The sequence below is a fragment of the Cheilinus undulatus genome, linkage group 14 (genome assembly GCF_018320785.1).
Source record: "Cheilinus undulatus linkage group 14, ASM1832078v1, whole genome shotgun sequence".
In the NCBI taxonomy this organism is placed as follows: Eukaryota; Metazoa; Chordata; class Actinopteri; order Labriformes; family Labridae; genus Cheilinus; species Cheilinus undulatus.
The window spans coordinates 42,353,857-42,371,244 of NC_054878.1; the positions used below are offsets into that span (position 1 = coordinate 42,353,857).

The window sequence follows — 17,388 nt, forward strand, 5'->3', positions numbered from 1 at the left end:
ACCTTTACCAGGGTTGAGTTTAATTCTTTCTAAGTGGCTAATTTTAAGGGGAAAACCCTTTGTAAATGTAAAATCACTGGATGCTAACTGGCATCAGCCATACAGGCTAACTCTGAAACTGAAGCATTGACGCTCATTAAAATGGAGATGAGAGAGCTAAAAAGAGGGACATTGTTTTAAACCTGAAAATGTTTTAAGGGGATTATGAGAGCTGGATACTTGAGGGGTACGCACACACTTACTCACAGATTCCAGCTCCCCAGGAGAGGGCCGTTGGATGTCTGTACTGTCCTGACAGTAATCCTCAGATTAACTGGTTGTGGGGCTCCAGCAGTCAGCCAACAATCGCCCGGACAGCTGGCCAACTGGAGCAAAAGCAGAGAAATGTATGCAGACCTGAACATGTGGGTCGGTCACACAAACACAGAGACGGACATTCAGTGAGACAGACAAGGCACCGGCCGGCCAGCCGGCTCATAGCCATGTCTTTGTCTGACCCTTACACAACAGCCTGCTTTAGTCTGTTGCCACAACTCTTCAGTCTGAAACTAAGATCATTCACTTGTTACTCAGCTAAATGATGGCACTGTAAATTATCTCTGTATAAAGAAGCAGCTATTTTTGTCTACTTTTATAAACAAAAACTGCATTTAAAGGAGATGCAAATATGTTTCTGTATTTTAATTCAACAAAATGAAAAACTCACACACTCAAACCTTTCATATAGGGTCCAATGCATTTAATTTGTATTCACTGTGAAAATTTATAGAATGTAACAAATGGCTTTGTACTAACAGATCTTCATATGGCACCAGCTTGTGTGCCATAGCACTGTGCCAAGCTCAAGAGATGGAAAGCAATGTCAAACATTGGCACATCAGTGTTTCATGAAAGTTCAGTGCTAGAGAGAGAGAAAAGAGATGCAGCCACTGCTCTGAACTATCACCCATTTAAATGACTTGGATGAATGAGGGAAAAAAAAGCAAAAATTTAACCTGTTCTGAAAAAATAATGACAAATGAAAGTTGAGGTCACAGTGTGCAGACATGATTAGAGATGAGATGAGACTGTTTTTTCTTTTTCAATGTGTGGAAATAAGTGAACCACATTTACAGACTCACTGTGGGTTTCATTCTGAGTAGTTTGCCCCTAAGTCAGAGTTTACAGTTCTGCAGGATTTCAAGAAGGGTTCTTGAGAACCAAGAAATGACCATGAAGCCAAGTGTCTTGACCTTTGACATATAACCACCAAAACAATCAGTTAATGTGTAAGGCAAAGTGGACATTTGAGCAAAATATAAAGAAAAATCTTCAAAGTGGTCTAGAGATATCATGTTCACAAGAAGGCCTACATACGTATGGATTAGGGCTGAACGATTTTGGAAAATATTTCAATTGTGATTATTCCCCCCAATATTGTGATTTTATGTGCAATTATTCCTTAACCTTCTTTTTCGTTCTTAAACTAGGGCTAAACAATTCTTTAAAAATATCCCATTCTGAGGATTTTGACTCATATTGCCAATTAGATATGAAATGCTGCATCAAAGGTGTTTTTTCATTCTCATATTTAATAAGAAAAAAGTACAAAAATTAGAAGATGGGATTTTTTGCTGACTATTCTAAAAAAATGGCACTTGAATGATTCAATGATATGTCATGCTAACATCTCTGCTGCTGCTGCAAAAAAGTTTAGAACTGGTATTTTAACACAAATTTCAGGTCAAAGAAATATTGCCCAGCCCTAGTATGGATAACCCAAAAACATTGCTTTCAGCCTTGGTTATTGCTGGTGTGGAGGCATAAAAATTCAGAGACAGTTGGTAAATATAAGCTACTTAGATGATCACAGCAAATCACAGCTCTTTCTCTCAACATTCCAGTGTATTTACATATGACGTAGTTCGAATCCCTGCTTGCATTAAAGCCTGATTTATGGTTCTGCGTCTGTCGACACGGTGCCATCGTTGACCAGTTGAACTTCTGCGTCGGGGGGAACGTGTCGCTCTGTAATTCACCGCCATGTCGGGGGTGTGGCTGTGTGTGTGTGTGTGGTTTCACACCCGAATTCTTGTTTATCTTCCGGTCATGGCGACCGAGGTGGAGCGGATGTGTTTGGAGTTGGAGCTTGTTGATATCGACGAACAAATTCTTTTGTTGCAAATGTTGAAGCGCAGGCAACAGGGAAGACGTTTGCGGAGGTGGTCTGTACGACCACTAAACGAGTCGAGGATGAGAACGGGTGAATTTACCACACTGGTTCTCCTACTGAGGGACCTGGATGAAGTAATTATGTTTTGAGCGGACCAATCACAGCCCTTGCGGTCCACGTTGCCACGACGCGCAGGATTTTTTGGAGGTGCGCGTCAGGCTACGGCGTAGGGGTCCAAGTCTACACAGAGGGCTACGCGTAGCTACGCCGTCGACGCGACGCAGAAGCATAAATCAGGCTTAATGCTGATACACCACACTGCTGCTAGCAAAGCTTCAACTCCTCCACCCCAGCCTCCTCTTTCAAAGCATATAGCTGTTGCACCCTCATAGTCAGATTCATGCTACTTTGGATTAATTGCCTTGACCTAATTTTAATGTATGCAGTATGCATCGTCATAACTGTATTAATCCGTTATGCGCTCCCTGGAAAGTCAAAGCATGCTGCTTGACTAACTCAGGGAGCATCTTTTGAGTAGAGCCTTCACCACCAAGTAAAAACTGTAAACCAATTTTGCAATAAAATGGTTAAAAGTATGACGAGAGTGTTCCTGAATTAATTGTACTTATAAATAAATTACACAAGATTCTTAAAGTAAATTGTACTGGGTTTCAAAAACTCCATGGTCATTTAATCACGGGAGCACGGACACATAAAAGTGTTTGAACTCTGAATGGAGTCTTCTTGAATAGCTTGTACACACAATGAAATATAATCAAATTGAAGACCTTTGTGGAGTTGTGGTACAGACTATACACTCACTGGTTAAAATGAGAGTGGCTAACGGTGACCTCAGAGGTGGATTCGGAAGTTTTGGAACTCTACTGCAGTTACCGTGGCAATAGAGTCCTCTCCATCACCATGCACGCCACCGACTCCATCTCCATGGTGACGTTCTGTCAGGCACCTATTAGAGGGAGGCTTAGTGGGAATAATAATGGAGGCGGGGGCACATGAGGGGAGAGATTCCTACAAACACACTCAGAAAGTAGACATTAGGAACTCAGACATTCTGTCTTCAGTTTTAAACTTAAAAAAACTCAGCCAAATATCCTGTAGGAGTGGATATACAGCAGGCAACAAACATAACACACATGCAATAACAACATCAATGTACAGACAGTCCACAGCTTAAGTGAAACAACTTCAACAACACCGAGCCAGAGTTTTGGTTCAGTGAGGCTGCCAGGAATCAGTGACAAAAGTACACCAATCTTAACTTGATCATAGGAGATACACCTGAAAGAAACGTGTTCAAAAAGTTGTATAGGCATGGAAAAAATAATTAAAAACTAGCGATGTTTCAGTAAAGAAACAAGTTGAAAAATAAGTTAAAAGATGACAGCGAAAGGATGAAAAACACACCACTGCTGCTGCTGGGTCACCTCTAGATCCCCAGAGGCTAGAACTGAAAATGTCTCTCTGCTCAAGGACCCTAAAATCTTTGGTGAAGCCCCTCAGGTCTGTAGTCACAGGTCAAGAAGATCAGGGTTTGTGGCTTTATATGGTGAGTTTAACGTAAGACAATTCAGTTCAAATTTTAGGGCCTTATTGTGCATTCAGTGCAAAGAGTCTTAGGCTTGGAACACACTAAAAGATTTCTAAAATCTTTACTTGCTTTCTTTTGTCATGAGAGAGACCCCATTCAAAAAACTCAAAATCTGACTTGGTCAAATACAACTTAAGAGTAAACAATCTACATGTGGCTGACATTTTGGTCCAGCTCCTCTCCTTTTCCATGTGATTGTGTTATTTTTTAGTGTAAATGCATTGACACTTCATGTTTACATGGCTGTGTTCGTTGTGCTTCCTCCTCAGTCAGCTTGCTACCTGATTGGCTATCGTTCTGTTCCAGATAACAATCCTGCTGGAGCCTGTTTGGCCACACGCTGTCCAATAAACTCCTTCATTCTCTCAGAGTAGAGAATGAAATCTGCCGGGTAAATACCAACGTACCAGCCTGCAGGTGCACCTGGCTCTTAGAGAAATAAGAACTAACACTGACTGGTTTGGACTGTCTTACATGTGGACATGCACAATCATTTGACTTAACCCAACCTCTGCTCTCTGCTTCTTTGTTCCGGGACTTTGCAGCACCTAGAAAACAAAATGTCATTGGACATGCCCCAAAATCATGTTGCACGATCAAAAAGCTTCCTATCTGGGGCAGCTGTCCAACAGTCACTGGCCTAAAAACATTGAAAAATGGTTTGTCGTCCTTTTGAAGTATTTCATCTCTGTTAAAGTAGTTCTTCCTGAAAGATTCATTCATTTTGATGCTTTTTAAGGGTCACATAAAATAAAAACATTGAAATTTAGCCATCTTCTGTTTTGAAATTATGCTTTTCCTTTTTTTTTTTATCTTGTAGAATAACTGGAGAAGTTTCCTTAACCACTTGGATGGGTTTCTATTCAACTCATCAATGCTGAAACTAACTTAGGTGAAATCAAGCAAAAAACAGAAAAATTTAAATTGTTTCTATAGCAACTTTTTGTTTTTCAATGCGTTCGGGCTGTAAGAGAGGTGTAATGTAATCAACATTTTGGGACGGAGTCCCAGTCTTTGGGACAAAAGAGTCTGGAGGATGGAGGGGAGGAGGAGAGCAGGGGGGGAATGCTTGAAGTGGTGGCCCAGAAACAAGAGGAGTTTCTCGAAAGTTTGAACAGCAGAAGAATAAGATCAGGCGGGCTGAAGGTGGGAGGGAGCCGAACTCAAGTGAGAGGGTCAGATGAGGTTTGTGCTGTTCCTGTTTCCCCTCCTGTGGAGACAAACAAGCCTGCACAAGTTTTCGCCCTCAGTTTGGAGTTAGATACTGTTACAGCACTGCGGTTAGCTCTGACAAACTCAGACATTTGCTCTGATAAACCTCTGAAATTAAAAATGATTCAAACACATTTGAATAGAGACATTTATTCAGTAGAAAAATAGTTTGTTTGACATTTGTGCAACAACTGCTAACAGAAGCAGCCAATCTAAGATAATATTCCTTAGATGTTTACAAATGTTTGATGCATGTCGGGTACTTTACTGCAACACTTCTGAATATTTGGATATCTGTGAAACAAATGTGTCCAAAAGTGGAGATTGCTCAAATGACAAACTTTAAAGATAGCAAATTTACAAACATCTCAAGTATTTATTATATGAAAGTAATCATATGATGAAAACTATAAATGCCCAAAGTTTTTTCTACTGCAATCAAAAATTGATTAATCAACACCATGAACTAATGGCTGACTTTTGGTAGCAATTAGACCACACTAGAGAAGATCCTGAGATTAGGTTTAATCCATTAGTGAGATAAAGAAGGTGATAAACTTTGGTAATCTTAGGAGGAGCATCACACCAATCCTTGGAAGAGACTACAGAGAAAAATATAGACCTAATTTTTTTCAATGATGTGATTAAAAAAGGCTGGTACACCTCCTCAGGGTACAGAGGTGTGATGTACAATATTATTGATCCAACATCAGTATGAGCAAAAATTAGCTTAAGGGGTTAATTATAGGTAGCAGAAGTCTTTCTCTTTGTTCACTCTCATTTCTTAAATTTTAAAGTGTTTGAAGCTGCAGTTTTAGGTCTGAACTACGCTTGTATTTTACCGATATCAGTACTGGCTAAAACCAATTTATAAATATTGGCATGAAAGATACCAGCAAAATTCAATACTGGCATCACTAGCTTTAGAACAAAAAAAGTCAATGAACAGGTGTTTAGAGATGAATGAATCCATCAAAAGTGCATTTGTAAGATATTGTAAATATTTGCCTAAGTCAGCTGGAAATGTCATTTTATGTTAGCTATAAAAATTGGCCCATATCTTTTCCAAATATTGGCCTATATTGGCTGTATAAACAAGCTTATATCTTCTCCAAATATTGGCCTATATCTGCAGAAAAATATCAACGTTGATGGCTGTACAGCCCATATTGGCTGTAAATATTGGGCTGGATCTTCTCCTCAATATTGGTCTAAAACTTCTACAAATATTGGACTATTTCCTCTAAAAATACTGGACTAGATCTTCTACAAATATTGGCCTATATCTGCTGAAAAAAATCAGCATTTGTTCACTGTAAATGTTGGCCTATATCTTCTCCAAATATTGGCCTATAACTTCTCCAAATATTGGACTATTTCTTCTAAAAAATATTGGCCTTGATCTTCTCCAAAAATATCAACATTTGTTGGCTGTAATTATTGGCCCATATTGGCTGTAAATATTGGCCTATAAATTCTCAAAATATTGCTGTACAAGTTTTAAAAATATTGGCCTAGATCTTCTCCAAATCTTGGCCTATAAGTTCTCTAACTATTGGCCTATAAGTTTTCCAAATATTGGCCTTTATCCTCTCCATATATTGGCCTATATCTGCTAAAAAATAACAGCCTTTGTTGGGTATAAATATTGGCCTATAAGCTCTCTAAATATTGGCCTATGTCTATCTTCTCTAAATATTAGTCTTACCTGCTGAAAAATAAATCTGGTGCAAATATAAACCTATGTCGGATGTAAATTTTGGCCAATTTTGCCTGAAAATTTAAGCCAAAAGTTTATCTTAATACCTGCCTAAATCAGCTGTAAATATTGGCCCAATTTTGGTTGTAAATATGAACCTATATCTTATTTAAATTTTGGTCTATCTAGTACTAAGTATCAGCCTATATCAGCTGCAAATATAGGCCTATGTCTTCTTTAAATTTGGTCTATATATTACTTTCAGCTGGAAATATAGTTTTTTGGACGTTATGTTTGTTAAATACAGGCAGGACCAAAAGGCTGACCTCAGCTGAAGTTTTCTTTGTTCATCTGGTTTTCTTAAACTTAAGTTTTAGGACTGAATTACATTTAAATAAATACCAATATTGGTACTAGCTAAAACTAAATTTGTAATTATTGGCAGATCAGATATCAGCAAAAATCAGTATTGTGCATCCCTAGATTTAAAACAGTACAATATCCATGGACAGGTATTTAGAGAAAGAATCCATCTAAAAATACAAGGACACTCATTCACACAAAATTATTAAAACTGAAATAATATGCTGGTAGCATGAAGTGCAAAAACTGCAATTACACAATTATCCATTTGAGGAATCCCCATTAGGTCCCATATAAAAATGCCCCTATTACAAAAGCAGAAATAAACATATTTACAGTAGGATATGGATGGATATCCTTGCCATACTGCACTTTTTTTTTCCAAAATCTTTAAGGGCTGAGTATTTTATTATAACTCATTCACATTGATTGCAACACATCTAAAAAGCCTTAAGAGTAAAGCAGCATTGGCTGAGAGGAGTTTGCATTGTAACTGTAATTTTCCAAGAGGCTTAAACTCTGACTATTCACCTGTTACTAGACTGCATAGATGTAAGGTAAGGTCAGCATTCTCAATATGGCAGACTCCATTGTTTCCTTCTTCACATCTCTTTGGAAACGAAAGGGTGATGTAACTGAAACTACATCCATGGTACATTCTTTAAAACAGGGATAACAGTAAAGCTATTTATGATATATTGCACAAAGCATAGCTGTTTTGTCTTTCCTCATGTACTTTTTCAATGTGGAATTTTTCCCATTGGTTGTATCTGAATAACTTTGGATATGACGAAGAATTATTGCAGATAAAAGTAAAATTTTGTATATTTTTTAAGCAGCAGAACTTGTTATTTCACCTCATCATGATTCCAGCACAGAGAAAAAAGTGGTTGGTTTTAAAGGTTAAAAAATTAAAAGCGACCTGAGAAAAGTCCTTCATTTTCAACCAATATCAACGCTACCATTCTCCCTTTGCAACACATTTAGAGTATGACAGCTGGTCCAGGTAGAGCACAGCACACACCTGGCTGAGCTTACAGGCACCTGTGCAGGTGATAGTACTGTTATATCCCACCATGTAGTGAGTGAAGTACTTATCAAAGGCTTTGGTCTGTGGTAGCCTGAAGCTCAGGCCCAGCTGGAGCAGGCTCAGCGGCTGTAGGTCAGTCAGTCCAAAAGCTTCAGTCATGATGTATTCGAGCCTCCAGTCGGACTTTTGTTGCTCGTTGGCTTCCGTCAGATTCAGATAGTACTGCCAGATATCCTTCAGAGGGGAGAAAAGCACCAGAGAGGGGGGAGAGAGGGAGGAAGAAAAGTCTTTTTGAGTGCCAGAAGCTTGTTTTTGTTTGCTGACTGACAGCGTGATTAATCATCAAGAGAGACTTTCTTCTTTCCTTGCTGATCAGAGGGAGAAAAGTTAGCCGGCGCTGCACTTTTCAGGATTTTCTGTTTTCGTTCCAGCTTCAGCATCTCTTCTTTATCTAATTAAACCTTTTTATTTTTTCTATCTCTGAGGATAAACAAAGTTTGATATCGAGTTTAGTGAATGAGCACCAGCCATTTCAGTCAGGAAAACTGATTTGTAGTTCTTTATTATTGGAACTGTTTGAATTCACTTTAAGGCCAAGAAAATGTCCACAGATTTCTGTGTGCATTTGGAGCAGTTATTTTTTTTGTGAAATACACATTTTGAATCGGATCCAAGAGGCAAAAAGCAAAAGACTATATCTGATCATTTTAAAGAGAAATATACATTCTTGGGATAGGTTATATTTGAAATTCAAATAGACATAATAAAAGACAAATTGAAGATTTCATACAACTAATTTCTCTCATTTTAAACTGACATTTTTTCATGGCATTTTTTTGGCCCCGGATTTTAATGCAGTAATACCACCAGAGTGTCACCAGTGTGTTACAAACTATTGAATCTCTTAGCTAAGAAAGGCTACGCTCACACTGCAGGCCTAAATGCTCAATTCTGACTTTTTTTTCAGATCTGATTTTTTTTTTTTTTTTTTTTTGGCTGTTCACAACACATTCAAACTCCAAAAGATCAGATCTGTATCTGATTTAGAACCACCTATGAAAGTGGCCTGATTTTGATTTGGAAAATTCAGATTTAATGTAACTTGTGCTGTTCACACTGCCAGAGAAAAATCATCTTTTAACTGCAGTGATAATGTAGCCAAAGTGTCTCTTTTACTAAAATGGATAAATAAATGATCAACATCAGAGCTGAGTTGTGCCCATGAGAAATTTTTCTAATTTTCTTTGCCAATGTCAAACAGCTTATTCTGCTATCGACTCTTGTTTTGAGCTTCCGGTAACTAGAACTTGAATATGTGGAGGAGCATGATGTTCAGCGATGAGTCCAGATTCTGCTTACGGCAGCCGGATGGTAGAATCAAAGTGTGAAAAGATATGGAGAGAGCTATGCTGATTACTGCACCAACAGAGTAACATCTTTTGGTGGAGGCGGTGTTGCAATGTGGGGCAGCATCTCCCTTCCTGGAAAAACGAGGCTTGTCATCATTGGAGGTAATCTCAACGCAGAGAGATAACGAGACGAGATTCTTCAACCAGTTATCCCACATCTCCACAGTCTGGGACTAAACTCTATCCCCCAAGATGACAACTCTCGCCCCCACAGTGTGGCGTTTATCAGAGACTACCTCCAGACTTTGGGAGTGGAGGGGCCTGCCAGCAGACCTGATCTCAACCCCACTGAACACTTATGAGATCAGCTTGAACCATGTGGGCTGACTTGTGACAAATGCTGTTTGAAGAATGGGATGCCATCCCACAGCAGTGTGTGACCAGGCTGGTGACCAGCACAAGTATGTGTATGGTTCTTCCACGTGCTTCCAGACTTCTGTTTGTTAAATGAAAAAAATTGTTAAACTGCCAATATGTCTTGTTTCTTCAGACCTGAATCATCCAATCTACCAAACACCAAACAAGAGTCTATGGCAGAATAAGCTGTTTGGCATTGGCAGAAAAGATTTGGCACATTTTTCATGGGCTCAACCCACATGCTCAGCTCTGCTGTTCATCCCACAAATGCATGCTCCTCACAAATGTGACACCATTTAAAAGGGAAATAAATTGGCTTTCTAATGGTATAAGATTTACTAACAAGAAGCACTGTTACAACAAAGACATAATCCACCAAACAGTAAATATACTTATTTTCTCGGCTAGGTTTAGTTGAACTAATTCAAAATTCTTGTGCCGACTACCAAGGGATCCGACTTAAACTGTTAAGCCAGCATGCATCCCAAATTGAAACTGGTTCAAACTGTTCTTATGTCTGTGGTGTCAAACATTTTTAGAATTGGTTCAGATTTTAAAATGGTTGAGTGTGAAAGTCTCAGTCTTCTTTGAATACATTTACCTGATATTTCACTTATTATGTATTCCTAAATCAGCCTTACCCTCAAATTCCACATACTCCTGTACAGTGATAAAGCAAATTGCTCCCTTTCTAGTCGATCTTTGCAGTTCCCCAGTGCGTACTCTATTCTATCCCTGGCATGTGCCTGGGATAGAATAGAGTATGCCACCCACCCCACTCTGCTTGAGATTTATGCCATGTCTATTTTCGGCAGAGGCAGCAGCCAAAGTGCGTCAGTCCAGGTGCAAATAGGAGAAAGAACTCACAAAGATCCGAACTTCAAAATACAAGGCATGGACATGGACTCTCTATTGTAAATCTCATCACTTTGTCAACATTACGTCTCATCCTGTAGCGCAAGATACAGATCACTGGTCGGTCAGAGAGTCACAGAGTTAATATGGTGCCATTCACCAAGAAAATTACACTTTAAAGGTGGAAAATCACAGAATTTTACATGACACCACAATCCTTTCTAGAAAGCATACAATTTTAACTTCCTAATGTACACATCCATGATAGAAGATCAAAGTTTACAGCAAATCAACTCCAAAAAGGTGAAATAATCTTTTGTTCTTCCCACGTGTACTCTCCTGTGATTTTGTGATCTTGAGCTGCTCTGAGCCGTGGGTGCACGCCATCAGTCAGAGCAAAACTGCTGCATGCAGAATCACGATGCAGGCGGAGTATGTGGAATTTAGGGGTTATTATTGCACAAGTTACTTGTTAGGCAGCTACGTTTCAGGAGCAGAACATGTAAAGTCAATGGATCATCTCACCATCATGGCGTAGTCCTGGGAGCTGTACAGGTACATGCGAAAGGCTGGGTTGTTTGAGTACGGCTCCAAAACATGTTTGATGGGCGTTACAGCCGGAGCCACAAACAGAGAATTCACAGGTTTACCTTCAAGAGAAAAATACTTTATACATCAAATAGAGAGGAACAAATTCCTGAAAATTTGCACACAAACTCCAGACTTGCACACACACACACTCACAGTATTAGAAAAGAATCAGTAAAAGGCTGCCTTTGCTGGATTTTAACTACCTTTGAAAGAGTTGTGGCTGATAAGAGTCAACAGAACTAGGGCTAACATGACTTAATAAAGAAACATCATCACATTATTCATACTTTTGTTTAACTTTACCTTGCTGGTCCAGCATTACCATGATGCTGTCTCGATGTGTGTGGCCGTAAAAATGCCCTGCTACAACATGACTGTACTGTCTAAAGATGGCGACCAGTCGCTCATTGTGCATCCTCCTAACAGCGGTAGTGTTTCTGGCAAAGGGCAGGAACCCCACAGGTACGTGAGCAATGACGTACACCTGGATATAAGTCAGACATGTTGTTCATGTTTCAGCACTGGTCAAAGTATAGTGAATAACCAAGACAAAAGATAAGACATTGCTTCATTAGTCCCTCAAGAGGAACAATAACATTTGCAGTAGCAAAAGTGGTGTAAACAAGAGCATGCAATTAAAAGACAATGAATAAATCCATGCCTGTAATATTAGGATTTAAAATATAAAGATTTTAGACCTTCTCCAGGTTCTGAGCAGCTTTCTCCAGAGTTTTCTCCAGCCACTCAAACTGTCCTGCTGGGTCTGTCATGTTCTCTGTGGCTTTATCAGGACCATAGTAAAGGATGGTGTTAAGACTGACAACTCGTAGACCGGGCTTCACCAGCTGGGAATAAAAACCTCCTACAAGGGCAGATCAGATAAAGACTGATGATTACTTAGTAAAATGAAAAGAATATGAGCATAACTTAGCATGCAATGGAACTGCGTTATACTCTGTCATTCATGAAAACCATGATTATATCCAAACAGGCATTTTATTGATTGTCTGAAGGAGTCAAACAGCTATTATTTAAGAGAAGCGGCCTCACAGTAGTTGAAGGTTTTACCTTGTGAGAGTGTGAGCAGAGCCTCAGCCTGCAGCCAGGGTTTCCATAGCTGAGCAGCAGCTTTGTAGATCGCATTAGTGGAGGCCGGCATCTGGTCCTGCAACGATGATGAAAACACAAAGTCTAGGTAAAGAGAATTTTTACAAAAATATAGTATTAATTAGGGTTGTCAAAGGCTTTCAAATCCTGATCTCAATCACTGAACTCCCAAAGCTAGTTGTGATTAATCACAATTTTGATTAAAGTCTTTTTGCATTTTAACACAAAGTTTTAGGTCCAAAGTCATAATTCTGATGTTTATTGATAATCGGATTTTTAGTAGAGCCATTAAAAAAATAACAGGTGGTTCCCAGGAGAAATGACTAAAAGGGAGGTGGGCAGCAGCTGGCCCAAAAATACAGCAGCAACCCGGGAAAAACTGGGGCTTTGGCAGGCATGTTTTTATCTTCAAGACAAAAATTTGCAAAAAAAAAAAAAAAAATTCTAAAACTCCATTTTCACTTTGCCATGATGGAGTACCAAGTGTAGATTAATGAGAATTAAAATGTTTTTACTGTAGGCTGCAGGCTGCAACATAAGAAAACTGAAAACAGTGAAAGGGATCTGAATACTCTCCAAGTTTCTGCTAAAAATGCTACAAAATCAAATGGTTCAGCAGTTACAGCATGAAAACACCTTAGTGAGTCAATATTGTCTTCATCAGTGCAGAGGTTACTTCAGTAATATATTTATAATCAATAAATAAATACCTGTGGCCAGTAGTCGTGGTTTCCCAGAGCAGGATAGACGGTCATGCGAGGGAAGTGCTGTCTGATGGTCTGCGTCATGTTACTGATCACAGAGATCACCAGGTCTGTGGACAGCTCGTTTGGAGGGACATGAGGTGGACTGTCTCTGTTACACAAAGAAAATTAAGAGCCAGTGTTACTAACCAGGGTCACAGAGGCCAAAGATGAGGTTTTCGGACTCTCAACATTTCTTCATCTCTAGATACAAAGCTTCAAAATCAACCTCTATGGAGCTGCTAAAGTCTAACACACTTCAGCATTTTAAATAGGTGTCAAACATTGCAGTAAGTCATGAGTTACAGTCACCGGAGAGTCAGAGGAAAACCCTCATTTCCCAACACAACAGGGTTTCCCATCAGAGTCACTGACTGTTTATTCCAGACATTATTTTCTCAGCAGACCTGTACTCAGCTGAACTAATTCCACTTTCAGATGGATTTCCCCTTTTGGTGTATAGTCAAGCTCATGCTACAAAGCCCAGAACAAAGCAGAACTCGAGTCACACATGAGCTTAAAACTCTGAAAAAGACCCTGCTGTGAAGGATTAAGTGGCGAGTCTCTTGAATGAGCATTTTTAATAATCCACAAGAACCGACCAGATCCACAGACATGCGGGAATAAAATAAAAAACACTAACTTGACACATCAGATAGACTGTTTCATGGATTTATTTCACATTTATCTAGGAAGCTTCCAGAGAAAGCATTTGGGCAGGACAGGACTTTTTTTTTTTTTTTTTTTTTTAAGAATTATTTTTTGGGCATTTTTTGTGCCTTTATTAGATAGAGGAGGACAGCAGATAGAGTCAGAAACAGGGTCAAGAGTGGGGGTGAGACATGCGGTAAAGGACCTAAGGCCGGATTCGAACCCACCCGCCTGTGTACATGGGGAGTGCCTTTAACCACTAGGCCACCTGCTCCCAGGGCAGGACAGGACTTTTAAAAAAATTCCTGTGAGGGGATTGGACGAACGTTTAGTTTAGCAGCATGCTACGAAGCTGACTAACTGCAGCTCCTTCATATTGCAAAATATTTAACAATTTCAAAAGTAAAGCTGAACTATATGTATTGAGGACCATACAGACTCTTTAAAAGTGTTTTTAACACTTTATTATATACAATAACATTAGTGATATCAAAATTATTCTCCCCAATCAAATAATTATAAATGTAAGATTATCAAACTAACAAAATAATGTGAATACCTCTAACAACGTGCTTTAATAAAACATTATAGTCTAGAGCTGTGCATATTTAACTTCATCCTCCTGATTTTTTTTTTTTTTTGACAAGTAACAGGTGACATTGAAGGTGAAATAAATGCTGAAATTATTAGTCTTGGCCTCATTTTGTCACGTCACAAAACCCTGCAGGGTTGTAGACGTTTTATTTCCTCTGTGACACTACCTTGACGGGGATTTTCTACTACAGACTCCTCCTTTAACTCAGTGTTTGTTTGCTTACTTGCAAAAACAAGGCTAAAGTTACTGCACTGGCACTTTTGCTGAAAACATGCACTAAAAAACCTTCTCAAAGGTCAAAGCTGTCCAAACAAAAACAGGAGATAGTAGCACTAATACTGAGCCTGAAGAGAGAAGCGCAGTGTTTAAGATAATATTTCAGTGGACGTGTTAACCTGGGAGACTTAAAATCTGCTGTTTAAGTCTACGTTTGATGTGTTTGCATGCTTACTTCCTGTTAAAATCTACTAAAGTTCAGTTAAAGCTGATGAAAACAGCATGACTTTGCAAACATTTGGGTACAAACTATATCAAGGACTTAATAAAATTGCATAACCCACTTATGTTGGTGCTGCAGGATAGTCTGAGGTTCATATCAGTTAATCTAAGACATCCTGTGTTAAACAGGTTTGTTTAAACCAAATAAATATACACCAGCAATGCTTTACATCTTGTTAGAGTGGCTAAACCACAGAAAAACTTCCTAGAGGAAGTAGGGGAGATCCAGAGTGACAACATTTACCAGAAACTTCCTCATTTTATTATTCAGCAACCTCAGAGCGGTTTAGGTTTGACATATTAACACTCAAACCATACCACATAGTTTGGTTTGAAGTTCACAAGTTGCACAACCACCACAAGAGGAGGAAATGAAACATCGGTGAAGCCAAAATTACCACTTTGTTGTGAGACCGCTGATCAAAAACCAGTGAAGTATTCATTATTTGGCCTAGATTACCATCAAAGAAGCAAAGCAAAGCCGTTATAAAAGGGAATAGAGTGAAAATGAAAGTAAATATCTCTGAGTTAGCTCATTTTATCACTCCCACATCCGCGTACTGACCCGGTCCATATGATGAAGTCGTCTGGCTGTGTGAGCGGAGCCATGTTAGTGAAGGCGGACTGAATTAGGCGGTAAGGAGAGTCACACAGGAAGTCTCCGTATACACCAGGGTTGGTAGCTGGGGCGCCTTTGGAGGAGAAGCAGACCTTGGTGGGGTCTGGGGCCAGGTGGTAGGTCGGGTCCAGGTGGAGGTCGGTGATGTGCCAGAAGCGACCTGGATTTATGGAAAGACAGCAAATATTTTAAAAAGTGCCATACACCAGAAGGTGAGTGTCTCTGAGGACTCTTTAGTGCAAAACATCCTTTAAAAACTGTGAATTATGCAGTTTTTTGTTATATTTTCAACCATAAGGTGACATTTACAGCACAATATAAGACTATATTTACACTGTTAATATAATGATTTTGGTTTCATTACTACCACCAAAAGTCAGTGTGCAAGTGTGGCTAAACCCACACTGACTTAAATTATCATTCATATTGCATGGTAAACAAACTATAGACTGCATTTCTAATGTAGACATGGTTTAATTTGCTCAAAATAACCATGCAGTTTCCCATACATAGATGATTTGTGTTTGATATTTAAAATAAAAAACATGCCATTATGGTTAAAAACATGTCTGCTCTTATCTTATAATGCTATCTTCTTTTCCTTCCTCTGTTGTAGAAAAAAACAAAAAAACAATAAGGACCATTAAAGATACACAACAGAAAGTGTGAGAAAGGTCACTGCACAATTCAGTGGCCAAAGTCCCGCTAAAAACTAAGAAGTTTTGTGTTTTTGTAATATATTCTCAAATTGTACATTTAACAGCTCATTTTTGTCCTGATATAAATCCACAGAGTGTTGGGGTTATTTCGGCGATAGTGTCATCCAGAATAAATCAATAAATCAACGTAAATACCAACTTAAATCGATTAATCTTGGCATTTTTAACGATATTCATACAGCTAAAGGAGCACAGATGAAAACCCAGACTTGACTTTTGTTAGTTCAGAACGTGTTTCTTAGAAAGCCCGCAAAGTGCCGCACTGTAGGACCAAACAGCCCCTTGTCACTCTTCACTTCCATCATGAACCAGCGGGGTTTCCACTCACCTGTACCCGGCAGGTAGCTTTTCCCAGCGGGAGCCGCTTCAAGCAAAGCCGCGCAGAGCAGCAGCACCAAACCCAGCAGCTGAACCATATTCACGGTGTTAAAAACCTTCACTGTGCTGTATCACATGGCAAACTTTTGAACTAAAGCTGCTGGCTACTGGGAGTCATTCTCCGCTCAGATAAACAGGAAATGTAATGCTTGCAGTGGTGACGTCAAGCGCAAGGGCGGGGCTTAGGGGGATATGAGCAGGAGTTAGCTCAGAAACCGAATCTGTTGATATTTGATAAAGTATTTTTACTTTTTCTTTTAATACATTTTAATACATTTTGAAAACTGTAAGATAAAATAAAAACACAGTTAAAAACAGCATTTTAAATGATTAATTTCCTTTATCTTAGAGCCATTAAAATACTTTTACGGGTATCTGTTTGTATCTGGCTATTAATTTAACAGTTGATAATAATAATAATAATAATACAACAACAACAACAACAACAACAACAACAATAATAATAATAATAATATAATTGGATTGAGGTCTGAGCTTTGACTTGGCCACTTCAGAACATTCACCCTGTTGTCTTAAAGTATGTCTGTGTACCTTTTGCTGTATGCTTCGGGTCATTGTCTTACTGGAAAATAAATCTTCTCCCATGCCATACTTCTCTTGCAGACTGAATAAGAGGATGTTTCTATATTTTTCCCACATTCATTTCACCCTCTACCTTGACAAACCTTCCAGGGCCAGCAGCTGAGAAACATCCCCACAGAATGATGCTGCCACTGTCGTGTCTCACAGTGGGGATGATGTGTTTGCAGTGATGTGCAGTGTTTGGCGTCTTGTCTGATG

The 17,388-nt window shown here is 39.1% G+C and overlaps 1 protein-coding gene across 1 annotated transcript; it reads right to left on the reverse strand.

Moving 5' to 3' along the window:
* Positions 1-5,107: 5,107 nt before the first annotated feature.
* On the reverse strand, positions 5,108-16,729 carry smpdl3a (sphingomyelin phosphodiesterase acid like 3A). Its single transcript, XM_041805675.1, has 8 exons — positions 16,538-16,729; positions 15,437-15,650; positions 13,095-13,239; positions 12,346-12,442; positions 11,976-12,139; positions 11,581-11,761; positions 11,212-11,336; positions 5,108-8,299 (listed from the first exon to the last, which is right to left on the reverse strand). The coding sequence occupies exons 1-8, from the start codon at positions 16,623-16,625 to the stop codon at positions 7,994-7,996; spliced, it is 1,320 nt and encodes a 439-aa protein (XP_041661609.1). The 5' UTR covers positions 16,626-16,729; the 3' UTR covers positions 5,108-7,993.
* Positions 16,730-17,388: the final 659 nt, after the last annotated feature.